The 26,407-nt window shown below is 46.7% G+C and overlaps 2 protein-coding genes across 2 annotated transcripts; one reads left to right on the top strand and one right to left on the bottom strand.

The window, feature by feature from the left end:
* Nucleotides 1-12,906: 12,906 nt before the first annotated feature.
* Nucleotides 12,907-17,167, top strand: adoa (2-aminoethanethiol (cysteamine) dioxygenase a). The gene is made up of 2 exons (XM_061028406.1): nt 12,907-13,464; nt 13,922-17,167. Exons 1-2 carry the CDS (start codon nt 13,129-13,131, stop codon nt 14,354-14,356), a joined length of 771 nt encoding a protein of 256 aa, XP_060884389.1. The 5' UTR covers nt 12,907-13,128; the 3' UTR covers nt 14,357-17,167.
* A 5,359-nt stretch (nt 17,168-22,526) lies between these two features.
* Nucleotides 22,527-25,314, bottom strand: egr2b (early growth response 2b). The gene is made up of 2 exons (XM_061028523.1): nt 24,928-25,314; nt 22,527-24,327 (listed from the first exon to the last, which is right to left on the bottom strand). Exons 1-2 carry the CDS (start codon nt 25,088-25,090, stop codon nt 23,165-23,167), a joined length of 1,326 nt encoding a protein of 441 aa, XP_060884506.1. The 5' UTR covers nt 25,091-25,314; the 3' UTR covers nt 22,527-23,164.
* Nucleotides 25,315-26,407: the final 1,093 nt, after the last annotated feature.

Below are 26,407 nucleotides of genomic sequence, written 5' to 3'. Positions count from 1 at the left end.
TGTCAGCTGAGGTTTGATTCCTGTGAGGAGATGTCAAGGGGAAAGGAGATGTCACAGTGAGGAAGGAGGCGTCACGGTGAAGGAGACGTCACAGTGAGGAAGGAGGAGGCAGTGAAGGAGACGTCACAGTGAGGAAGGAGGAGGCAGTGAACGAGATGTCACAATGACGAAGCAGGAGGCAGTGAAGGAGACGTCACAGTGAAGGAGGAGACGTCACAGTGAGGAAGGAGACATCACAGTGAGGAAGGAGACGTCACAGTGAGGAAGGAGACATCAGAGTGAGGAATGAGACGTCACAGTGAAGGAGGCATCACTGTGAGGAAGGAGGTGTCACGGTGAAGGAGTAGACGTCACAGTGAAGGAGGAGACGTCACAGTGAAGGAAGTGTCACAGTGAAGGAGACGTAACAGTGAGGAAGGAGGAGGCAGTGAAGGAGACGTCACAGTGAGGAAGGAGGAGACAGATAAAGAGACGTCAGTGAAGGAGACGTCACAGTGAAGGAAGCGTCACAGTGAAGGAGACGTAACAGTGAAGGGAGCGTCACAGTGAAGGAGAGACATCACAGTGAGGAAGGAGGAGGCAGTGAAGGAGACGTCACAGTGAGGAAGGAGGAGACAGATAAAGAGACATCAGTGAAGGAGACGTCACAGTGAAGGAAGCGTTGCAGTAAAGGAGACATCACAGTGAAGGAGACGTCACAGTGAAGGAGGAGACGTGATCGCTGCACGACCATAGACTGTCTGCACGCCACCTCTATGATCTCCGTGCTCTAATGAACCTGCTGCATTATGTTTCCTGTTCTCCCTACAGCCCGTCTCCCGCTGTGAGGGGCGTGTCTGAACAACCAGATCAGGAGGATTTCAGGGGCGGTCCTGATCGAGATATTATCATAAAGATTTGATAACAGTATTATATCCTGCTGCGTTCTCACATCAGCTCACTCTGACTTTCTGCAGAATAAATACGAGGAGGCTGCAGGAGAAACTCCGGGTGAAGAGAGAAACATTCAGCTGTTTGTGTTCACACATGACGCTCAGCCTGAACACTTCAGGAGGTTTGTGCAGGTTTGACTGTTGCCACACCAAAAAAGCGGCTTACAGACATTCACTAAACTTATGAATGCAGCTAACTGCCCGAGAGTCAGACGATGTGCAGTCAGATGAGCTGATGTGAGAACACAGCAGGAAATATTCAGGAAAATCCACTGCGAGCGACATGATGATATCCTGCTGCTGGCGTGCGACTGGTACGATCGCCATGCACGTAATCAAACTGCTGCATTACTTTTCCTGTTCTCCGGTTTGTTCTTCTCCACTCGATGGTTCATACGGTGAATATGTGGAACTTCACGTAGTTTCAATATAAAGGTCACAATTCTCTTCATAGCCCCCCCCCCCCACAGAGGACCTGTCTGAAACTTTCTGTGAACTTTCAGGAGAGCATGTCTGAAAAAAGGATAACAGGAGAGAGGATCAGAATATCTGTTCTTCATCATGACTCCTTCACATCCACACATTTCATGTCAGAGTCTCCTCGACCTGTTGTTCTCAAGATCTGACCGACAGACACGATTGACAGGAAGACGATAGAAGTGAAAGCTCCAGAGAGGAGGAGGAGAAGATGAAGAAGATGAAGAAGAAGATGATGATGATGATGATGATGATGATGATGATGATGATGATGATGTTGTGAAGGTGAAAATGAGGACAGGAAGTGACAGCTGAATGAATTCAAATCATCAGAGAACAGTGTGTGTGTGTGTGTGAGTGTGTGTGTGTGTGTGTGTGTGTGTGTGTGTGTGTGTGTGTGTGTGTGTGTGTGTGTGTGTGAGTGTGTGTGTGTGTGTGTGCGTGTGTGTGTGTGTGTGTGTGTGTGTGTGTGTGTGTGTGTGTGTATGTGTGTGTGTTTGTGCATGACTCAGACAGGGAACAGATACGATGATCTCATAGAGATGGAGGCTCTTTATTTACTGAATGGTAAACAGAGAATAAAATGTGAATAATGTCCTTTACTGCACAAAGAGCTGAACACACACACACACACACACACACACACACACACACACACACACACACACAAACACACACACACACACTCATTAAAGCACAGAGCCGGACGTACAGGCTCCGCTCTGAGTCAGGGAGCAGGAAGGTGTTCACCAGGTAAAAGTTTAATTATAAAAAATTAACTGATGACAATAAAAGGAAGAATCCTCGTGAATGCACAGGTTTTTAAAAATCAGTGTTTCCAAAGAGCTCTTGTATTCATGAATCGATGATCAGTGGATCGATGTGTTACGGGTCGATTACAGAGCTGGAGTCTGGATGCAGAAAGCCTCTTCTAAAGAGTCTACATATAAATGTCGGATCTGTACCGGGGGGTCTGGATGTAGTCTGAGTATTTTGACCAATCAGGTGTCAGTGGGCTGATGCAGGACACAGTCTGTATGAAGAGCAGTTACTCCAGAGTCCACTAGAGGCTGTCTGCAAAACCTCAGGACCTCCCATTAAGGCCCATATTACATTTATACATCAGAATAAAATATGTACAGCACGTTGTAGCTGTTTGTCAGGAGGCTTAAGGACCGCCTTAGGTCCACGTATTTGCCCGGTAGAGGGGGATCCAAAGTTAGAATCAGCATTTCTGATATGGGGACCGCCATCGTTGGGCTTCTTAACTCCTCTCAGGAAATAAATGAGTGACATCACTGAGAGTACGTCCATGTTTTATATCATCTATGGGGAGACAATCCTCTGTAATGACATCCTGACTCTCGTTTTCTTTCAGATACAAGTGTTGTAGTACTCAAAATTAGTCTTGGTCTCCAGACCGGTCTCGAGACCACTTTTTCAAGGTCTCAGAATTAAAATCATTTTTACTCGGCCTTGTCTCAGACTCGGACTGGGCATACTTCGGATTGATTGATTGATTGGTTGGTAATGTAACTGCTTCATTATGTTCTCTGCTCTTTTGTTGTCCAGTGAATCTATCCAACGACACGTTTTATTGATATAAAGTAAAAAATGTTTCCATAGTGTCGGACTCTGTTGCTTCTTCCGTCATTTCTGTGTTGTTCTTTTTGTGTCACAGCCTTAACCTGTCTTCAGGTACGTCTTCTTTACCTCCCATAGTTTTATCTGTAAAGGTTTAAAATTCACACACACTAATGATGACAAGGCATTTCATCCCCTGCAGATCAGACCAATCAACACAAGTCATGAAATGTTGGAATTATCACATTTTATATTTAGCAGCATGACTTTCGACACACTCACACTCACACCCACACACACACACACACACGGACTAATCCTCCATGACCGATGAGCGGCTCGCTTTCGCTTCCTTGTTTTGTGTGTGTGGATTCCCCTCATGACACAGACACTCTGATGTTGTTTACATCAGCACCATGGGCTTGCGAGCACCATGGGCAACACCATGGGCTTACGAGTATCTCTCCATTTAAGGTAAACTGACAGTTTGATGCCTCTCTTGCTGACACACCTGCTCTGTATCCTACCGACTATTACGACCCTCTGACTCTGACCGAGTTGTAGAGCGAGATGTAGAACCATTTGTCCTTAAAAACTCAAGCGGACAATATCATCCTGTCTTAAGTACGACACTCAGTCCGACATCTTTACGGTACAGGTTCCTCTGAATGCAGACCGTCGCTCCCCTCCATACCCTTCCTCATCCCTTTCTTCTTCTTTGTCTAATTCTTGGAGACGGAAACCCCATCCTGAGACAATTGACAACATCCTCCTCCACCATACACTCCACATACATTCATATATCATAAAATATCTAAAAGACAGACTGTAAAAAGTCAAACTGGTTTTATTAATATGCATCATCACTGGTTGGTGTATCACATCATATTCTTCTCCTGACCTCACACACTTCAGTGGACGTTCTGAAACTCTGGAACCAGGCCGGCTGTTTCCCTCTTCTTCTATGATTTCACTAAGCTTCACTTACAGCACATCTCTGCACCCCTCTCATAACGTCTGATATTAATATGTCCTCTGGGAACGATGGCCACCTTCTGCTGTATCCAGCGGTTCATGCTACACGCATCGTTTACAGTCCAATCAGAGACTTGAGAAGTGACCATGTGTTCAGAACAAAGTGCGTTTCTCTCCTCTCCTGATGTGTCTCTGAAATAAACTCGGTGTCATTTCTTGGTTCACTACATGATGAGGAGGAGGAGGAGCGCCCGTTCATCAGTTTCCTGTGAGTCTCAGAGGCTTCACTTTGGATCTCTTCAGACGTCTGAACCTGAAAAACAAATTCATGTTCTCATGATATTCTCACATTAACGTCTGAAGTTTGCAGAAATAACATCATGATGCAGATTACTCAAAGGTCAAAGGTCAATCTTTGTCAGGTCTGTTGTCAAGAGGAGGAGAAAACGACTTTATAAATGTTCGTTTCTATCACATCTTTCTTTTTTTAAAGATTTTGGGGCTTTTTATGCCTTTGTCCCAGAGACAGGACAGTGGACGCGAACTCACCTCTAGGCCACCTGATCCATCGTTCCTGATGTGTTCAATGAAATCAGGAAATCTAAAAGCTGATTATTGGTGCAGCGTGTAGCAGGTTTCTCACTCAGGTATGAATGTTTGATGCAGAACAGACATGGATCAGAACCAGACTCGTGTTGAACAGGTAGAAACCTGGATCAGAACCAGACTCATGTTGAACAGGTAGAAACCTGGATCAGAACCAGACTCATGTTGAACAGACAGAAACCTGGAGCAGAACCAGACTCATGTTGAACAGACAGAAACCAGGATCAGAACCAGACTCATGTAGAACAGGTAGAAACCTGGAGCAGAACCAGACTCATGTTGAAACATGTGGTTTATCAGTATTGATGTTGCCACTTGTTTCTTATATGAGTTGTTAATCAGCCTTCGCTAATTCCCAAAAGTGGATCTTGTGGTTCAGGTAAGAAGTGAGAGGAGAGGATGGACCTGTTGGAGATTTTCTACACATAATCAGGACTAAAGTGTCTTCAGCATTTAACTTCCAGACTTTGTCTCCATCGTGTTGCAGGTTTCAAAAGCAGAACTCAGTGACCCTGAGGTGCTCCTGATCATAAACATGATGAAACTCTGACATTTAAAGTCAGTGTTGTAACACTCGCTGTGATGCATGTTGGTTTGGGAGGCTCCGCCCTCCAGAGGGGACTTCTCTGACCATTAATCGCCTCACACGGTGTTGTAACATGGTCGACCCACGGACTGCTGCAGCCGTGTGTGTGTGTGTGTGTGTTCTGTGGTTGAGACTCAGTGAGGTGGAAATATTGGCTATAGATCTGTTCTGGTCTCTTTGGTCTCCGTGATAACATCGAGTCATCTCTGCTAAATGACGGATCATTCCTCTGAAAACACAAAGTGGACAATTCATCAGCTTTACTGTGTGTGTGTGTGTGTGTGTGTGTGTGTGTGTGTGTGTGTGTGTGTGTGTGTGTGTAAGATAAATGAGATGTCCTGCAGGCTCTCTGTCTGTCCGTCCGTCTGCATCAGTTTCTCTCAGAGTTTTATTTCTTTCAAACTCAGACGTTCATGCTGCAGTGTGTCGGCTCTCCAGGCTGTGTTAAATGTGTTGATCGTGTATCTTTGTCTCTGTGTGTCATGCATGTGCTGGTACTGTGTGAGTGTGTGTGTGTGTGTGTGTGTGTGTATTGTAAACTCACATTTGTCCAGATGGTGTCACTGTCAGAGCAGTCTTTACGTTCCAGTGTTACGTTAAAGAGTAAAGTTCTGCTTCAGTCTGGAGGAGGGTTTGAGGTTTGACTTCATCACGCTGGTATAAAAATAATTCAATAAGAAGTCATGCAAAATAAGTTTTCATCTTTGATTCACTCACGCGTCTCTCCTGATTGAACTTTAACCTCAGTGGAGTGACCTGCAGCCGGGCTGTCTGAATCCAGTCTTTAGTTTTGGCTCTTCTCTTTCTCCCTGCTCGATCTTTAGGAGGAAAGGTGTCGTCTGTACTCAGCACATGAAGAATCAATCAAACGTCTGATTGTTGCACTTTAGAAACAGCTGTTTTCAGAAAACCTGGGCATGATCAGCTGTTGGCTCTTTATGGTGAATAAACTGAGTGAAGAAATCATGATGAACCCCAAATGTTTTTACATTAAGACACCACATAAAGTGTGAGTGTGTGTGTGTGTGTGTGTGTGTGTGTGTGTGTGTGTGTGTGTGTGTGTGTGTGTGTGTGTGTGTGTGTGTGCGTGTGTGTGTGTGTCAGGAGAACAAACATTAGCATGGCTTTGTCTACCCCTGTTTCCATTCTCATATGCACACATTTTTTTCTGCATGCTGATGAATTTGTAGGTTTGGCCGGCGATGTTAGCGCCCTTTGACGGCCCGCAGAGTGGGCTTCATTCTCAGTGATGGCCTGATTCACCGAGGCCACGGGGGGCAACAAATAAAGAGACCTCATGTTCTCACACACATCCACAAATAATGACAACTCTGAGGACGGAGAACAGGCGCCGCATTCAGCCGACACAAAGAGCACAGTGACAACCGCTAAGTGATCCATAAGCAGCTGTTAGCATTGTCTCAATATGCTGATTCCAGAGACGCAGGAATGTGTGTGTGTGTGTCTGTGTGTGTGTGTATGTGTGTGTGTATGTGTGTGTGTGTGTGTGCATTACTTGTAAATTCACACCTTTACATCTGTGCATCAGATAATTCATTTGCAGTATTTTCACCTGTGCTTCTCTGCTCACGTGCACGTCTGTGCTTACATATAAACTAGATACACAGTCTGTTTCAGTGTGTGTTTGTGCATATGTGTGTGTGTGTGTGTGTGTGTGTGTGTGCATGTGTGTGTGTGTGTGTGTGTGTGTGTATGTATGCAGATTGAGTTCAGGCTGACAATGACTCGGTCCATTCAGAGTCCTTGGCGGCGGCTCTGAGGACGTTCTGATGAAGCGGCTGTGACTCCTGTGAAATGTCAGTCATGCACATTTTAAGCAGCAGAGAATAATGTTGGCTTTATGTCAGGAGATGCTAATAATATGTCACACAAACAAAATGTCTTTACAACTTTGTCCTCAGGGAACGCACAATCGAACAATATTGTTCCATGAAACTTAAACTCAGGAAGCCCAGACGGCCTCAAGCAGAGACTTCCAGTCAAGTTTAGACCAGAGAGACTCTAATCTGTTATGATATGAATCATTGGATTGTCTGTTGGGGTTCTGATCTCCTGCTTTTATTCACATATAAACCTGTTAGGTCAGAGGTCAGCACATGTATGTAACTGACTCCCAGTGAAGCCTTCATCCCAACACTGATCCATGCTGGTGATGGACCCAGACTCCTGGGGGTCCCTGTCATCCCTTCAGTGTCTGTGGACGAGCTTCCTCCTCCGCTCTGACTCCAGGCTGCAGCACCTGTGACTTCTTTTCTGCCGAGGTGCTTCAGTTCATGCCTGGGAACATAGTCCCAAAGAATGGTCTTGTTTCTGTTCATGTCAAAGCTATACACAGACCGATTTAAGTCAGATCCTCTGCAACCTGCGCCCCATATATCTGTGAATTGAACTTTGGGACACAGGAAATGATTCTCGAGCTCTGGAAACAACGTTTTATTTTGTCTACAGTCTTCTTTACAGTTATCGTCTTTCCACGCCCCTCTGCCTTCCGACGTCATCACGTTGGTCCGGATCATCGGCCAGGTACCACCGTGAAGTCTGTCGTATGTGGCACGGATTCATGGCTCTGTGAGGCCTCAGCTTCTGTCTGTACGGAGTTCAACATGTTTGATCTGAAGAGGACATGAAGACAGGTCTCTAAGCAACACACCTCATTGTGTGTGTGTGCGTGTGTGTGTGGCTTTATGTATGAAGTATGATGAGTGAGGGAGACACAAAGAGAGCGATATCCTCTTGAGAAATAATGAGGACACTTCATTATAGGAACACGCACACACAACTACACTGCAATGAGTCCATTTACTCTGTGTGTGTGTGTGTGTGTGTGTGTGTGAAGTGGTGACTCAGCCTGTGTTGTAGCGTGTGTGTGACACGGTGACTCAGTATGTTTTGTTGTCTTGTTAACCATCCTCACTTCCTGCAGCTCGAGAGGGCAGGGAGCCCAGTCTCACACAGACACACATGAATCATGAGTGTGTGTGCAGCGTGTTCAGAGGATTCAAACCTGAGATCAGATGTAGTACACCTGGATTAGAAACACTTCACTGGTTCATGTTTGATCCTGGACTATCTACAAGACTCAAAGAACGTTGATCTCAAACGTCATAGAGTTAATCAATCCATACGATCTTTATAAAACCAATCCCAACCAAAGTGACCTTTGACCCCTCATAAGAGCAGATCCAGAACCAGGACCACGTTAATAATGTGGTCCTGGTTCAGGAGGACTAACGTGGTCCTGGTTCATCAGAATCATCAGAATCAGAACAGTTCAGCATTACTTTGATGTTTTACTGACTGTGGGGCTGATGAGAGTCTGGGTAATGTGGGAGGAGGGGGGAGGTTCAGGGACATTGTTCATCAGGCTGACAGCAGAGGGGAAGAAACTGTTCTTGTGGCGAGAGGTTTTGGCCTTGATGGACCGCAGCCTCTTGCCAGAGGGGAGAGTCTCAAACAGTCCATGAGTCCAGAGCTCTATGGACAGCAGCACAGTCCCCCAGCTGTGGAAACACTCCACAGTTATCCCCATCCCCAAGAAAAGCCCCGCCAAATCACTGAACGACCTCAGGCCTGTGGCCCTCACGTCTCTGGTGATGAAGGCCATGGAGAGGATCATAAAGCAACACATCATCAGAGAAACCGACTCCCAGATGGACCCTCTACAATTTGCTTATCGTGCAGGCAGAGGTGTCGATGATGCAAAAACATTCATAATAGACACTGTTCACAAACACCTGGAGCACCCCAACACCTCAGCCAGACTCCTGTTTGCAGACTTCTCCTCTGCATTCAACACCCTGCAGCCTCACATCCTGGCTGACAAACTTTCAACTTGCTTCCATCTGAACGACCAGCTTGTCCTGTGGATATTGGACTTTCTGACCAACAGATCACAGAGAGTTCTGGTCAACACACCTCAACTGGCTCCCCTCAGGGCTGCGTGCTCTCACCTCCGCTCTTCATCCTCTACACCGATGACTGCAGAACCGCACAGCCAAACTGTCACCTGGTGAAGTACGCGGACGACACAGTTCTCCTGTCTCTGCTGTCAGGCCCCTCTCAGCACCATGGACCAGTTCTTCAGGAGTTTGTGGAGTGGTGTGACAGCTCCTGCCTCGAACTGAACGTGAGCAAGACCAAAGACATGGTGGTGACCTTCTCCAACAAGCAGAGGGAACTGGTTGCAGCTGCAATCACCACAATCCATGGGAATCCTGTCGAACTAGTAGAGGAATATAAGTACCTGGGTACCATCTTCGACAGCCTGCTGAAATTCTCCTCCAACACCGAGGAGATTCTCAGGAAATGTCAGCAGCGAAAATACCTCCTAAGGAAGCTCAATTCCTTTGGAGTCAGTAAGAGCATTCTTCTGACCTTCTACTACTCCTTCATTGAGAGCATTATTACATTTTCTATAACCTGCTGGTTCCACTCCACCATCCTCCAGAACAGAAACCGCCTGCAGAGCACGGTCACAGTCTGCTCTAAGATCATTGGACTACCTGTAAGGACTTTGACATCGATCTATGAGCAACAGATAATCAGGCTAACAGGTCGGATTATGCAGGACCCCTCACACGCTCTCTTCCCAGCGTTTGAGTGGTTCCCCTCAGGACGCTGGCTTTGCTGTCCCTGCTGCAGGACACAGAGGAGAAGAGCAACCTTTGTTCCCAGGGCTGTCCAGCTCCTCAACTCCTAACCCCCCCCCCCCCCCCCCCCAACAGACACCAACACCTCTCACCCAATGCTGACTCTCAGCTGTGAACTTGCTTTTTTACTTCCTTCCATTTGCCATGCACCTTAACAGCCTCTGCTTTATCTGGTCTCATGCACTACATCACTTTATTCTATCTATCCATTTTATTTCAGTATTGCTACAGTTCTGGTTACTTTATTCCTGTTGTTTCTTATCCATCATTGCACTACGGTCACTTTATTTATCTCATTTTTACCTTTACAGTTATATTGTTTATATTAGTTCTGTTGTTCCATTATTCACCATGCACCTTATTAACTTATCATTTAGTATTTGCCTACTTGCACATAGTTCTGTATATATATTTATTTCTCGTTTACTGCACATAGTTCTGTTTACATCTGTTCACTACTGCACATAGTTCTGCTTACATCTGTTTACATCTGTTAGTCCGATCACTGTCCACTTATATCTACTCTTTTATATTTTGTATTTTTAAGTTAAGTTTAAGCTTTAAGTTGTATTTAAATTGACACTTTATATTTAGGTTAAAATGTTTCGTCTACTTGCACTGTTGTTAATTTACTGCTCTGTGTGCCTTTGAATTGCCCCCCGGGGACAAATAAAGTTTTTTGAATTGAATTGAATTGATGTGCGGGGTGAGAGGGGTCGGCCACAATCCTACCTGCACGCCTCAGGGTCCTGGAGGTGTACAGGTCGTGGAGAGATGGCAGGTTGCAGCCAATCACCTTCTCTGCAGAGAGCACGATGAGCTGCAGCCTGCACTTGTTCTTTGCTGTGGCTGCAGCGTACCAGACTGTGATGGAGGAGGAGAGGATGGACTCAATGATGGCAGTGTAGAAGTGAACCATCATGGTCTTTGGCAGGTTGAACTTCTTCAGCTGCCGCAGGAAGTACATCCTCTGCTGTCCTTTCTTGATGAGGGAGGTGACGTTCAGCTCCCACTTGAGGTCCTGGGTGATGATGGTCCCCAGGAAGCGGAATGACTCCACAGTAGACACCATGGATTCATCGATGGTGATGGGGCTGGAGGATTAACATGGTCCTGGTTCAGGAGGACTAACGTGGTCCTGGTTCAGGAGTATTAACGTGGTCCTGGTTCAGGAGGTCTAATGTGGTCCTGGTTCAGGAGGATTAATGTGGTCCTGAACTGTCTTGATGGCGTCTTCAGAGACTCCAGAACATCAACATATTATTTTCAAACTGTCTCGTTTGCCTTCAGTGATGAACACAGACATTATAAAAACTGAGCCGACATCAGTCCGTGTCATCGTCCATTTATAAAGTTTAAAATGTCTTTGGTGGATCTAGAGGTGTGAAAACATCCTTAGAAGGCTGCATGCACAGTGACAACTGTTTGATATACTTTCTTTTTATTCACTGATTCCACTGTGCAGAACTCGGAGCCCAAGAGAAATGTGGACAATGAAGTGGATCGTATCTTATCGTATCAAAACATATCCTATCGTATCGTATCGTATCGTGCTATTTTAAATACTAAAGTATTGCATCGTAGAGTATTATACATTATCCTAATGTATGGTTTTGTAATTTGTATTGTATCATAACGCACAGCACCGTATCGTGTCGTACTGTACCTTTAAAGTATCGTGTCTTATCGCCGAGTAAGGTTGTTGAAGATTTAAAGGTCCCATATTATGCTTTTTCTGGTTTCATATGCTCTTTAGTGTGTTTTCCAAGTGTCCTGTGCATGTTTGGGCACATCTATTTTCAAAAATTCAAAGTCCGCGGAAATGCGACTTCTCCTACGTCCTCCTGTTAGCTGCAGCATTAGCTGCATGTAACGCTCGGTTCTAGCCCCCCTCGATAAAAATTTGCCAGTGTGACGTCTTGTCAGTGTGATATCACTGATCTAAGCCCATTGGCTCGTTGTGGCAAACCCAGCAGCTCATGTTGCACGCCCGTTAACTTCTGTAGCACGCCCACAATATGCCGTAGCCTGCGGTAGCACAGTAGTGCTAAGGTGCTAATGTTTTTGCTCCCCTCGGACGGAGCCAGTGGCTGCATTCCCAATATGGTAAAAGGGGCGTGACATTTCCGAGAACCGTGCTGAGCGACTCACCAATTACGGCAGAGCCGACAGGCCGACCAATCAGATCAGACTTGGCACACGTGGGGACTCTGAACGTGGGCACTTCAGAGCCTTAGAGAGAGAGTCAGAAGCGAGCCGGTGCATGGAGCGGCAGTACATGAAAACAGACACTTTTTTTTAGAACTTTAGCTATTGTGAACATACTTTAGTAGGTACACAGATTAAATATACGAACCCCAAAAAGGGCATAATATGGGATCTTTAAAACATGTTCCAAATATGTCTTCTCTTTGTTTGTACCAAAAATGTGTAGAAAGAACTGATCATTCAGCTAACATGATTTGATGTGTGTGTGGCTACAGGTGGTCCCGTGAGGTTTCTGCTGCTGGTCGAATGGATGAATTATGACAATAAAACCAAAGTTGTAATATATTGTAGTTTTCCATGAATATAAACTTAAAGATAATAAACAGTAGAGTTTCCTCCATCAGTCACACAACTTATCTACCTGAGGACAACCTGAATGCACTTTACAAACAGTGACAGTAACGTGTGTGTCAGTCCTGCACGCACGTGCTCTCAGGGTGAGGAGGGGGATGCTGGGGGGCTGCAGGATGGAGGATGGAGGATGTACAGGGAGGAGGATGTGGGAGGGCTGTGAGAAGTTCAATGCCCTGCCTGGCCTTCCCCTCTTCAACTCTGATCTACCCTGAGGAACTCTGGGAATTGTAGTGTCACTGAGATGTAGAGCATCTTATTGTTTTGAGTTGTAGTCCTCTAAGTGTTTGTTCTAAAGTCACAAAGTCACACAAAGTCTTAGCTATATGTACTATATTAGTATTAAAATGTCACTGTTCATCTTTCTATGATTATGTTTAATGTAAATAGTTGCTAGAACTCCATATCCCATGCTGCGTTGGGTTTTGTGCGCATGCGCAGTTAGCGTGGGGTACTCGGTAGGCGAGTCGGTGGAAAATGATTGGAGGGAGGCGGTTATCTGATGCTAATTTAACACTTTATCGCCATGAATTGTGTTTCATTTTGAGTAAAGTCGTGTTGTTGTCTTTTTTAAACGTGTACCGAGCAGTAGTCCGTGATATGTGCTGACCGTCGAGGCTTTTAGAGACGGTTAAAGCGGTGAAATCAGCGGCGGAGCGCAGCCTTCCACACGGACAGGATGCCTCGGGGCAACAAGACCCCTCTGATCCAGAAGATCGCAAAGCAGGCCTACATCACCTATAAAGGCTTTAAGAGTGAATCTAACGGGGATAACAACCTGTTACCGGACAGACACTCGGAACTCCTCTCTTTAGTCACCGCCATCAGAGCCGCCGACCTCAAAATCCCACCACGGAAAGCCAAAGCGAGCCCCGGGCCATCGGGGCCCCACAACCCCCCGGTCACCTACATGCACATCTGTGAGACGGAGGTGTTCAGCATGGGCGTGTTCCTGCTCCGGACCGGGGCCTCCATCCCGCTGCACGACCACCCGGGCATGAACGGGATGCTCAAGGTCTCTGCACCTCCTTTGTCTCACCTGTGTCTGGTGTTACCGTGGAAAGAGCGACCGCATGCTTCTGCGGTTGTCATGGTTACAACAGATGTATTTTCTGTTATGCGTATTAAAAACGAAACCTTTTATCTTAGTAATTGGAGCTTTTTCCAGCCCTAATGAGAAGTGTGCATGTTCATAACTTTATGTTCTGAACAATATCATTCAAACTGAAACAAAATGTTTTCCCTCCGCCTTGTTAATTAATAATTTAGTGTCTTTATTTGACTAATATATCTGTTGAGATACAGAACCTCTTAAATGAGGGAGTCCTGGTCATAAATTCACCACAAATAACAAATAATGGATTGTTTACTTTATTTTTTATTAATCAGTTCAATACATTTTTTATTTATTAATACATGTTGAGGTAACCATGGTAACCTGTGTGCTTGTCTGTGCCCTGTGTGACGTTCAGGTGCTATATGGGAAGGTGAGCGTCCGTTGCTTCGATAAGCTGGAGGATCCCCCGTCGGTCAGCCTGCCTCAGTTTGACCCTCCCCTTGCTCCTCCACAGACGGCCTCCGTGCGGCGCTCCGTCCTGCGCTCGGTGGCTGAGTACTCGGAGAGCAGCGGGCCGTGCCTCCTCACTCCTCTGAGGCATAACCTCCATCAGATCGACGCCGTGGACGGGCCCACCGCCTTCCTCGACATCCTTGCCCCTCCGTATGACCCAGATGACGGGCGGGACTGTCACTACTACAGAGTCCTGCACGCGGAGGGGGAGGGGGAGGCAGGCGGGAGGAAGAGGGAGGAGGGGGAGGTGGAGGAGACGTGGCTGCTGGAGGTCCCTCAGCCGGAGGACTTCTGGTGTGGAGGGGAGGTGTACCCCGGCCCTGTGGTGTCTGTCTGATCCCTGCTGAGAGGGACAGCGATAACACGATTTCATCCATCCACAGGGGGGCGCTCTGAACTGCCCCCCATCCACCCCCACCCCCCCACCCACAGGAGAGTCATATCACCTGGACTTCAGAGGGGAGGAGTGGCTTGCTCAGGGACACTTGAGCAGGGAAGCATGAACTCGAAGGATAATCCTCCTTCCTGAGGAGCAGCTCCTCTCGTCTCCTCTGACTGACGATCCAAACGTTCTGTGAATGTTTGTTCTTCTTCTCTGCTGCAGACAACCTCACACATTCTCACCTGAACGCCAAAGCCTGAGAGGCGGGGCGGGGCGATCTGGCAACAACCGTCCCCGTTATTATTGTAAACCTGCAGACAGTCTGAGATCTGATGCTGCTGTGAAGAGTGTCCTGATGATAACAGACAGTTTATTATGAATTATTAACATGTACTTCTTGTTTCTGACGTCAATGTGAAAACAGCAGCTTCATGAATCAACAGGAAGGGCTCATGGAACGTTTCTATGGCGTGTTTTTAAACGACATAATCTCCATTATTTTAAGATCGAAGGCATCAAAAAGAACCAGATCTAAAAACACATGCACACCTTAATGTACAGAAACATGGTCAGTGTGACTTCAGAGTTCATCAGGTGTTTGAATTCTCCTCCAGCTCACCTCGTCAGGACACAACCACAGATAAAACATGAAACAAAATACGGTTACAATCACAGTGTTACCTGGTAAGGCCCCGTGTCCACCTGGCGTTTGTTCTGGACAGGAAAGTGCCGGCTGTGCGCTCGGGAGCGTTTGCATGAAGCGTTTATGTGCTGAGAAGAAAAGCGCTGCGTGTCCGTCCTGTCTCCATGACAACAGTCTGTTGACAACGGCCGCTGTATGACCCACACTGCTCCGTTACTTTTCACTGCATGTTTTATATTTGAGGTCGTTTATGTCCGATCAGACACGATCCATTGGCGGCTAAAATACGGGGGAATATCAAACATTTGGAAAAGAGCGCCGGTGACTTCAACAGCGCCTTTCTGAAAGGTTGAACGATTTCCAACTTCGCTTGGAGAAGTCACACAAAAACAAAAAAAACGAGTGCCTTTTCTCCTGGTGGCTGCTGTCTGCTGTGAACGCTCTCCACTCATTGAAAACAATCGAAAAAAAGACACTGGCGCTCAGAGAGAAACGCCATGTGGACACGGGGACTAAATGAGTCTGTTTGGCTCGGTTTGTTTCTAAAAACATCAGAGATCTTTAGAGTGCTGCTGACATCCGTCCGTTTGACTGACAGCTTCAGACTGTAGTTCAACGTGTTCATAATGTGTTCAAAGGTCATCATCATCATCAAGGGTAATGAGGACTGAGCTGCTTGATCGCCCGCCCTGCGTATCTCTCTTCTTACCTGCCTTATGTGTGATTATTGAATGTAAACTTTTTCTACACGTGTTTATTTTCCTAAAGTGCACACACACTAAATCACATAGATTTATATGTATATATATATATATATATATACTTTATTTTTATGCTTAAATCATTCCTGCTCCTTCTCTCGTCTAATTGGTTAAAGGAGGCTCTGAGTCACTCACAGGTATAGTCTGAATGTCTCCAGTAGGTTTGTAAGCCTGAGCAGCTGTTACATCATCCCTCAGTTCAAACAGAGCAGAGGGTCCTGGTACCTCCCACAGCCCAGGAGGAGGCGCTGCTGCACTCACCTGTGAGGTACATTAAGAAACAACCAATGAGGCAGCAGCAGACCAACAGCTCCTAACATCTCTGTTTTTATGAAGTGTGTTTGTAGAGAGGGATGTCACTAGAAGGTCTCTCTCTGTAATGATGTCACGCTTAGAATAACAACCGGAGCCTGTCAGGGACAAACATGACGACTTTGAGTGGACGCACGCTTCATTGATATAAATCTAAAACCACCGCCCAGGTTTTAAAAACTAACCTGACGTGACCTCTGAGGAGATGAAGCTGATGTTCAGCTCTCACTCTGTATTCTGTGACTCAGCTGTCAGAACCGACCCGGAGTCATGTGACACTTCAAGACGCACTGACTTCACTGCTTTGTACTTGTGGCTTCTTAAACACTTACCTGAGCTCAGTGTCCTCCTTCAGCCTCACACACACATACACACACACACACACACACACAGCCTCAGACACACACAGCCTCACACACACACAGCCTCAGACACACAGCCTCACACACGCACAGCCTCAGACACACACACACACACACACACACAGCCTCAGACACACACAGCCTCAGACACACAGCCTCAGACACACACAGCCTCAGACACACACACACACACACACACACACAGCCTTACACACTCACACACACAGCCTTACACACACACACACAACCTCACACACACACAGCCTTACACACACACACACAGCCTCACACACACACAGCCTTACACACACACACACAGCCTCACACACACAGCCTTACACACACACACACAGCCTCACACACATACACACAGCCTCTCTCACACACACACACACACACACACAGCCTCTCACACACACACACACACACACACACAGCCCCTCACAAACACACACAGCCTCTCACACACACAGCCTCTCTCACACACACACACACACACACAGCCTCTCACACACACACACAGCCCCTCACACACACACACACAGCCTCTCTCACACACACACAGCCTCTCTCACACACACAGCCCCTCACACACACACACTCACACACACACACACTGGTCTGTGTGACCATGATTGTGTTACTCTGATGATGTAGAATGTACAATAATAAACTCCATGTGAATGATCTCCCGCCTGTGGACTGCAGTCTGTTCAAACATCAGCTTCACAATAAAAGGCTGTTAGAGTTTAAACATCTGACCTTTGACCTTTACCAGCAGGAGAAACTGGTGAGATCGAAGACGTGGGGCAGGTTTATAAATGGAGCAGCTCATACAGCTTTACAGAGTTAAACATCCTGAGTCATCTGCTTTGTGCAGCATTCAAAATGCTCCAGCAACACTTATGAAGATTGATTAGTATGAAGATTTGAACTTTTAACAAAAGACCCTGATGAAGGCCACCAGCCCAAACGCGTCAGCCTGATTTGTTAATAAAGTTGCTGGAGCATTTTGACCTCTTCAAGCCTTTCACTCTTTATGCACCAGGTTAGTTGTTGAAGTTGTGCCAGAAAATCCTGCTTTACTTCTTCAGTGATAAAGTTTTCTGCAGTCCCCATCTACAAAGTCTCACCTTCCATCAGATGACAGAGCGAGGGAGACGGTGACCTCTATCGGACGACTGTTACAGAGCGAGGGAGACGGTGACCTCCATCAGACGACTGTTACAGAGCGAGGGAGACGGTGACCTCCATCAGACGACTGTTACAGAGCGAGGGAGACGGTGACCTCCATCAGACGACTGTTACAGAGCGAGGGAGACGTTGACCTCCATCAGACGACTGTTACAGAGCGAGGGAGACGTGACCTCCATCAGACGACTGTTACAGAGCGAGGGAGACGGTGACCTCCATCAGACGACTGTTACAGAGCGAGGGAGACGGTGACCTCCATCAGACGACTGTTACAGAGCGAGGGAGACGGTGACCTCCATCAGACGACTGTTACAGAGCGAGGGAGACGGTGACCTCCATCAGACGACTGTTACAGAGCGAGGGAGACGGTGACCTCCATCAGACGACTGTTACAGAGCGAGGGAGACGTTGACCTCCATCAGACGACTGTTACAGAGCGAGGGAGACGTGACCTCCATCAGACGACTGTTACAGAGCGAGGGAGACGGTGACCTCCATCAGACGACTGTTACAGAGCGAGGGAGACGGTGACCTCCATCAGACGACTGTTACAGAGCGAGGGAGACGGTGACCTCCATCACTCAGACGACTGTTACAGAGCGAGGGAGACGTTGACCTCCGTCAGATGACTGTAACAGAGCGAGGGAGACGTTGACCTCCGTCAGACGACTGTAACAGAGCGAGGGAGACGTGACCTCCGTCAGACGACTGTTACAGAGCGAGGGAAACGTTGACCTCCGTCAGACGACTGTAACAGAGCGAGGGAGACGGTGACCTCCATCAGACGACTGTTACAGAGCGAGGGAGACGGTGACCTCCATCAGACGACTGTTACAGAGCGAGGGAGACGGTGACCTCCATCACTCAGACGACTGTTACAGAGCGAGGGAGACGGTGACCTCCATCAGACGACTGTTACAGAGCGAGGGAGACGGTGACCTCCATCAGACGACTGTAACAGAGCGAGGGAGACGTGACCTCCATCAGACGACTGTTACAGAGCGAGGGAGACGTGACCTCCATCAGACGACTGTTACAGAGCGAGGGAGACGGTGACCTCCATCAGACGACTGTTACAGAGCGAGGGAGACGTTGACCTCCGTCAGACGACTGTTACAGAGCGAGGGAGACGTGACCTCCGTCAGACGACTGTAACAGAGCGAGGGAGACGGTGACCTCCATCAGACGACTGTTACAGAGCGAGGGAGACGTGACCTCCATCAGACGACTGTAACAGAGGAACTAAGGTCAACGTCGGGACAGACGCAGTCCTCTCCCACGCTGAGTCACAGGACACTCTTTGTGTCAGCACTTGAACATCTCTTCATCTCTGTAGATCTTTGTTGAAGGGGATTTCAGACACATTTAAATGTTGATGTCCAAACCACGGTTGATGTTTCCTTTAAAGAATGAATCCTCAATACAATACGCTATACAAATGGTGCGTGTCCACAAGGCCTACGTGTCCCAGCTTGCCTTGCAGTATTGCTTCAGCCATATAGTTGCAGAAGAAAGACATCTAAATATTCAGTAAGACAAAATGTGTTCTCGTCCGAAACACTGTGCTCGTGTTTTTAATTTGTGTGTTTGAAATTCAACATCAGAGGAAGATAAAAACCACTCTTAGTAACCCTGGGAGGGAGAGGGAGAGGGAGAGACAAAGAGAGGGAGAGGGAAAGAGGGAGAGAGAGACAGGGAGGGAGAGCGAAAAGTAGAAGGAGAGAGAGAAGTAGAGCAGGTTAGTAAGAGTAGAGCAGCTTCCTATGAGATCAGGTTTCCTCTCAGCTGCTGAGGGTCTCACTGAGCGGTTCAGACAGATTTGGTTTGATACCGAGCTGATCTTCGTGTGTTCACTGAGCTCCGCACCTCAGATTAAATATAATTATCCTCCATTCTTTAGATTAAAGTCCATCAGATCGTCTCAGAGGGGAAAACTGAAGACAACAGGAGCCGATTGTCTGAAGACGCTGGACGAGATGGGAGATATGTGTGTGTCTGTGTTTGTGTGTGTGTGTGTGCATTTGTGTGTATGGGTGTTATGTGTCCCTAGTCCCCCCAATGATGAGTAAAGTCCATCCTCTTCGTCTTTCGTCTGCTCCACTTTTCAGAAAATGTGTGCTCAAACAGGCCGTTTGGAGATTTTCCCTTCATGACATCACAAAGGGCAGTAGCCCCTCCCCCAGGTGGGTGACACTCCCACAGCTAGGTGTTTGTTCTGCCCTCTGAGGGCTCGGTCTCACTGGCCATCCGTACCGTGCCCAAGCAACGCTTCAACGCTAAAGTCCAGTTTGTTTGACCAGTGTGACCGCTCCGTATCGTGCTCAGGCATGGTACACTTCCTTGGCTTTGGCACACTTTGGAGAAGTGCAGACACGGACTCACCTGCGCGTCTCTTTTTCTCTCTCTCGTCTGCCTGTTTGTAAACTGAGCATGCTTCATAATAACATAAATTGTGCATGTGTTGTATTACGACGTTATGTACAAGAGGTAATCGTGCTTTTAGGCACGGTTAGTCCTGGCCAGTATGACCGCGGGCCGTGCCGGCCAGTGTGGGAATAGCGCAGCGGGGGGGGGCAATCGTGCTTGAGTACAGCACGGTACAGATGACCAGTGTGACCGCGCCCTGAGTCTGCCTTCTCACCGTAAACAATAGGACATGGAGCGAGAAAGCCTGAGACACCCAAGCCCTTCCAGAGAGGGGGCGTGGTCAGACACAGCTCATTTACATTTAAAGGTACAGACACAGAAACAGCCTGTTCTGAGCAGGGCTGAAATAGAGAAGTGTATAGTAATGATCAAATACAGGACCAAAGTGGATTTAGAACAAGAAACTTCACACACATGTTTTGAGGAGCTCTGAGGCTTATTTAATCGGGTTGAAGAGGAAAAGAATATGTCACCTTAAATATTTGTCTGATTGTTGTTTATGTGAAACTCTGTGAATCGTGTGTCTCGACCAGGACGCTCTGTAAGAAGAGATCTTTAATGTCCTGGTTAAATAAAGTTTAAATGAAGTTTAAATAAAGTTTCAAACATAAAGAGTGTTGCTCTCAGAGCGTCCACTTCTGCTCCAGTTTATTTAATTGTGTTTTTATATATTTATAGATATTTGATAATTCTGCTTTAAACTGTGTGTGACTCATTTCTATTTCATTGAAGAAGTTTATTTTATGAACTTTGAATTAAAAACGTTTAAATTAATGATTGTATTTCTTTTAAATTTACAGAAGCTGCTGTTTTTTTTTTTTTTTTACTTTTAACATGTTGATATAAATCTGAACCTTTATTAATAATAACATGCTAAAGGTGTGATAGGGTTATTCCTAACCCTCAAACATTTAACAAAATGAAACAACACAGAAACAGCTGTAGTCAGTGGAGTCTGTCGGGCCCTCCAACCAGCGTTCCTCACCGTCGTGTCTGCCATCGTCCTCTTCCTCCTCTTTTCTCTCCTGCAGACGGATCACTCCTCGTCGTTTTCTTTGAACTTTGGTTTTCACGCTCAGCAGGACAGCGAGAGTGAGAGATGGGACCCCCTTAGGGAGGTTTCCTACTGTCGTTTCACGTAGCTTTGGTTTGCGTTTGTGAGCCCTCAAAAATGTTATCAAGTCGTGTCATCCCCGTGAACTTGAGGTCCAGGTGAACTTGAGTCTAAACGTGTCTCTTGGATTGATTCTGGTGTTTTGAGACTTTTTACATTCTGACAAACAAACAGAGAGAACAATAAATTGAATAAAGATTAAATCTGATTCAGACAATCGGGAGGATTACAGAAAGTGTTTGTTCTTGATGATTTCTGTTGAGGTTTTTAAAGCAAAGTTAAAGACCCATCTGTTTACTGTTGAGTATGAGTCATGATTTCTCTGTATGTTCTGTATTGCTTTGTACAGCACTTTGATTTAAAGCGCTTTATAAATAAATGTATTATTATTATTGATGGGGGGTTAAAACTAAAAGAGGAACATGAAGCCGATCTGATGATGAAAGAATCTTTAAACTGTTTTTACATCGTAGTGTTACGATGATGTTTCTCTCTCTCTTCTTTTTGCTGCTTCATCCTCAAATACCTGAAGATTTTTTATATAGTATACAAATAAAATAAAGGTTTTCAGAGGGGTCAAAGTTTAAAAAGGATATCACCTTTAATTGTATTTTTAAACAGAAAAGCTGCAGCCACAAATGAAACTGATGTGTTGGTAGGACGAAGAAGTCTGAGGATGTGAGGGCGCGTGGGGTTGGCGGAGGAGCTGAAACAAATAATATATATAAATAATAATAAAAATATAATATAAATAATATATAAATATATTTTCAGCAGCTGTATAAAAGAGGACGAGCGGTTTTATGAGTGTTTCTGTTTAGTCTGTAACACTGGGAGGATGTCAGGATTGTAAACACACCGGGGTTTGTTTATTTATTTATTTAGGCTATTTATTTTAGGAGGTAAACAAACTGAGGAAACTTGTTTTTATATTATTGTAAATAAATGTGAAAAAATTGAATCATTGAAACTAAAGAAGAAAAGTGAAAAGGAGATATTCGTTAGACTTCTACCGACTCTTTTTAGGACACTGTTACTTTTATTTTTTGTATTTATATGACACATAAATATATAGCCTAGATAAATCTATGCAACCTGTTTATAAGCTGCTGTGACAGAAACAGGCAGTGAGTGGGTGACACTGAGTCAGAAGCCTTTGCGTGACGTAGGAGGGATTTACCCTTAAAAAGTTTCCAACATCCTCTTCATCAGTCTTTAATAAACATGGAAGGGAAAGTGTTCAGAGCATCGTTTGGTTACGCATCACGGTGTTCGGAAAGGTATAAAAAAAACTGAGACAGAAAGCAGCGCGTGCGTTTATCAACATTTAATAAGTCAAACACACACACGTCACGACGAGATGAGTCCAACACGTTAAAACTTTTCACACCGAGTTACACCAGAGCACGAGTACAAAAATAAACTTTATAACTGTACAGATTACACACACACACACACACACACACACACACACACACACACACACACACACACACACACACACACACACACAGGCAGTGAGTGTACACATAGAGACACACACACACACACACACACACACACACACACACAGCAAGGCACTGAGGGAACACACACACACACACACACACACACACACACACACACACTTGTTATAAACACTTTGTCAATAATTTATTATTGCAGTTATTTATTTCACACTGACACGCTCACTGTGTGTCCACGCGCCCCTTGATGATCACTCTTTCTGCAGGTAAAAAGTGCATCCTTGTAACTGTCCGTGGAGCACGCGCGTGTGGATGTGCGTAATTACGCACGACTGTACACAGAGTCCTCCTGTTTGTCCTCGCTGCAGCTTCAGAGTTTCTCTTTAAAGTCTGTTTCTATCTGTCAGTCAGTCTTTTCAAGTTATTTCTCAAGGGTTAGTGTGCGTCACGCTGCCATGGTAACAACGTTTTTTTCCCCGGGAAACTATGAACAGATGCTGGCTGCGCCGCGCTCCACACCGGAGCTGCTGGAGGAGGAAGAGGAGGAGGAGGAGACAGTGGAGGATTTCCTCTCCTTCTGCCGCAGGTGGATCTTCGTGTGTCTTTTCCTCTCGTCGCTTCGCGCGAACTTTCGTCCGCAGAAGTCGCAGGCGAACGGCTTCTCCCCGGTGTGCGTGCGGATGTGCGTGGTCAGGTGGTCGCTGCGGCTGAAGTTGCGCATACAGATCCGGCACTGGAACGGCTTGTGTCCGGTGTGGATCCGGATGTGTCGCGTGAGTTCGTCGGAGCGCGAGAAGCGGCGGTCGCAGCCCTCTGCGGGGCACGGGTATGGGCGCTCGTGGATCGGGGTCTTGCTGGGTCTGTTGGGGTACTTCCGGGGCCGCAGGATCGGCCTGAGGGGCAGGTTTTGAGGACTGTAGGCTGAGGGGAGCCGCGGAGGACCCCCCTCTGAGCCACCGACACCGGGCCCCCCTAGAGTAAAGTTCCTGATGGTGTTCAGGGGGGTGAGCGGCGGGGGCACGCGGAAGGAGTCGAGCGGGCACGGGCCGAACGGTTTCCGGTCCTGGATCCCGGGCGCGTGCAGGTCCCGTTGACAGGCCGGCGGGAAGAAACCCGGATAGTCCGGGATGAGCGGGAAGAGACCGGGTCCTTCCGAGCCGCAGGGCGGCTTCGGAGAAGAGTAGGAGGGCGGGGGGTAGGAGATGGGACAGGAGGAGGTGGACAGGAAGGCGGAGGGGTCCTGGTACACCTCCCCGCAGCCCGACGAGGAGGAGTAGGGAGGAGGGGGGGAGTACAGGTGATGGTGGTGGTCTAACTCAGCCGGGGTCTGCGCCGCCATGCTGCAGCTCAGAGCTCCGGAGGAGAAGTGAGGAGGAGATCCTGAGGAGGCCGGAGAGGAGGAGGAGGAGGAGGCAGCAGCAGCATGAGGAGGAGGAGGAGGACCGGCCACGTTGAAGATGCTCGACACGATGTTGATGACTCCCTCGGGGTTCCAGTTTGCCGGGTACTGGGAGTCGATGGAGAACTTGCCCATGTAGGTAAAGGTCTGGTTCCGGTGGTTCGCGGGCTGAGAGAAGCCACCGGAGTAAGAGGAGAGGTCGAGAGAGCGTCTGTCTGCTGCGCTCATCTCCGCGCTCATCAGGCCGTCTGAGAGAGAGAGAGAGAGAAACTGAGCGTTAACAGCAGAAAACATGCAAAAGTCCTCAGAATGTAGCGTTCACACGGGGACAGGAGGTGGCATCGACTCAAACGTTAAATAATGAAACAGTTGAACGTTTCGATGTGAGGGAGCGGAAAACAGGACAAAAAGAAACTAGGGGTTCATTCAAAGGAACTGTCCAGAGAGGAGCGCTCCAGCGGTCTCAGTGCCATTAAGCGCGGACTCACACTTTTAACATTTTAACTTTCAGAAAAAGGGAGAAAAAGTCTTCCACAGCTCGCGAAATAAGCACGTTGTATATTCTAGAGAGAGGTGCGCTCAGACTGAGAGGAGGTGAGTCCGATCATAAGGAACATTTCAACTCTTAGAATGAGTGAGAGCAAAAACATACACAGAAATGGTTCACTGCAGCAGAGATTGATACATTAATATTTGGAAGAGATTTTTATAAATGAGTGTGAGTAAAACATTTATATTCTTTTCTAGATATTTAAACTTTCAAGAGTAACACGTTTTTTTGTTTGTTTTTTACACACAAACAGAAAAAAAAAAAAAACAGATCAGAGGTTTTCTTGTGTTTCTCTTACCCCCCACGTTGATGTGGTCGTAGTGCGCTCCCAGCTCGCTGTTGTTGTAGATGGTGACGGAGGTCGGCAGGTTGGAGCTGATGTCATCCACCGAGTACATGCTGTCAGGATGCGCGAACCCCCCGAGACTCACCGGGACCTTCTCAAGAGTTTTGGCCGTCATGATGATGGACGAATAAATGTCTTTTTTTTAAAGAAGTAAGAGTGTGTGACTTGCAGTGTGTCACCCCTGCATCACTCACTCTCTCACTCTCTCTCTCTCTCTCTGTATGTGTGTGTTTGTGAGGAGGATGAGCTCAGTGTGTCCGCTGCGGCTCACGCGCTCTGCTGATAAACTTCTCGGAGAGCTCGGAGTAAAGTGACTCTTATGGAGGGTCGGGGGCCCGGGCTCTGCTTTGTTTATAAGGGGAACCTTTTGAATCCCCCGCTACGTCATTGTCCAAATAAGGAGATGGGAGGGGTGAAGAGAGCAGAGGGAGGGACGCTGATTGGCAGCGAGGCTCCGTGACGGTGTGATAGGGAATCACTTGTGAATGGCGAAGCTGCAGCAGCGGAGATAAGAGTGAGTGTTTCCACTGAGTGCTGCACACACACACACACACACACACACACACACACACACACACACACACACACACACACACCGATATACAGCATGCACATATAAAACAAAGCTCAGAGAGAACACAAACATGTGATTAAAGTTTATATTTTATATTCATCACCTCTTTTTTCCTCATCGCGGTCATGTATGAAAAGAGGAATTCCGGTTCTTCTCTTTGAGCCATAAAAGGGAGATTCCGGTAACAGGGGGACGTCCCTCACTCTCCATATTTGGTTTCCGGAATGTGATCATCGGAAAGTGACGAGTTTTGCCGAGCGGAGCGGAGAGATAGAAAAGCCACAACCAAATAAGAGCGCGCGGAAAGTTGTGTCATTTGAATAAATGCGCGAGGAAAGATTCAGTGAGGCGTCAAATATAGACGCTGAAGGATATTTAAAGACACTGAGAGGAAATAGATGCAGCCTATTTACAGAGGCGGTGCAGGGGGGGGGGGGGGGGGGGTCCATATGAGTAACTTTAAAATTCATTCATCAAAATGTTCTGTGTTTATGTATCTCCATGCTCAGGATGTTTGATTGAATACATTTTATTATAACAGAGTTTCAGGTTTATAATGTTCTGGTTTATTAAAATATTCTAAATGAAGTCCCTGCTTTGTGAGCAGGTCTTTGTCTTAAAGGGATAGTTGTGTATATGAAGTGTGTTTGAGGTACTGGTTTAGTGTATCATCTACAAGACAAGCTCGTATGGTGTCGTGGTGCCTGAAGAAGTCGGTAGTTTGTGTGTATAACCAATCAGAGACGGAGTAGGGATGTCGTCCCTTCACCAAAAGAAATCGCAGCATTGTCAATCAATCAGTGGTGTAAATCAGAGGAGATTTAGAGGTGTGTGTACCCTCTGGAGACTGAAAAATAA

Source organism: Labrus mixtus, chromosome 21 (genome assembly GCF_963584025.1).
Source record: "Labrus mixtus chromosome 21, fLabMix1.1, whole genome shotgun sequence".
Lineage (NCBI taxonomy): Eukaryota > Metazoa > Chordata > Actinopteri > Labriformes > Labridae > Labrus > Labrus mixtus.
The sequence above is the reverse complement of the archived record's forward strand: the minus strand, read 5'-3'. Positions and strand labels throughout refer to the sequence as shown.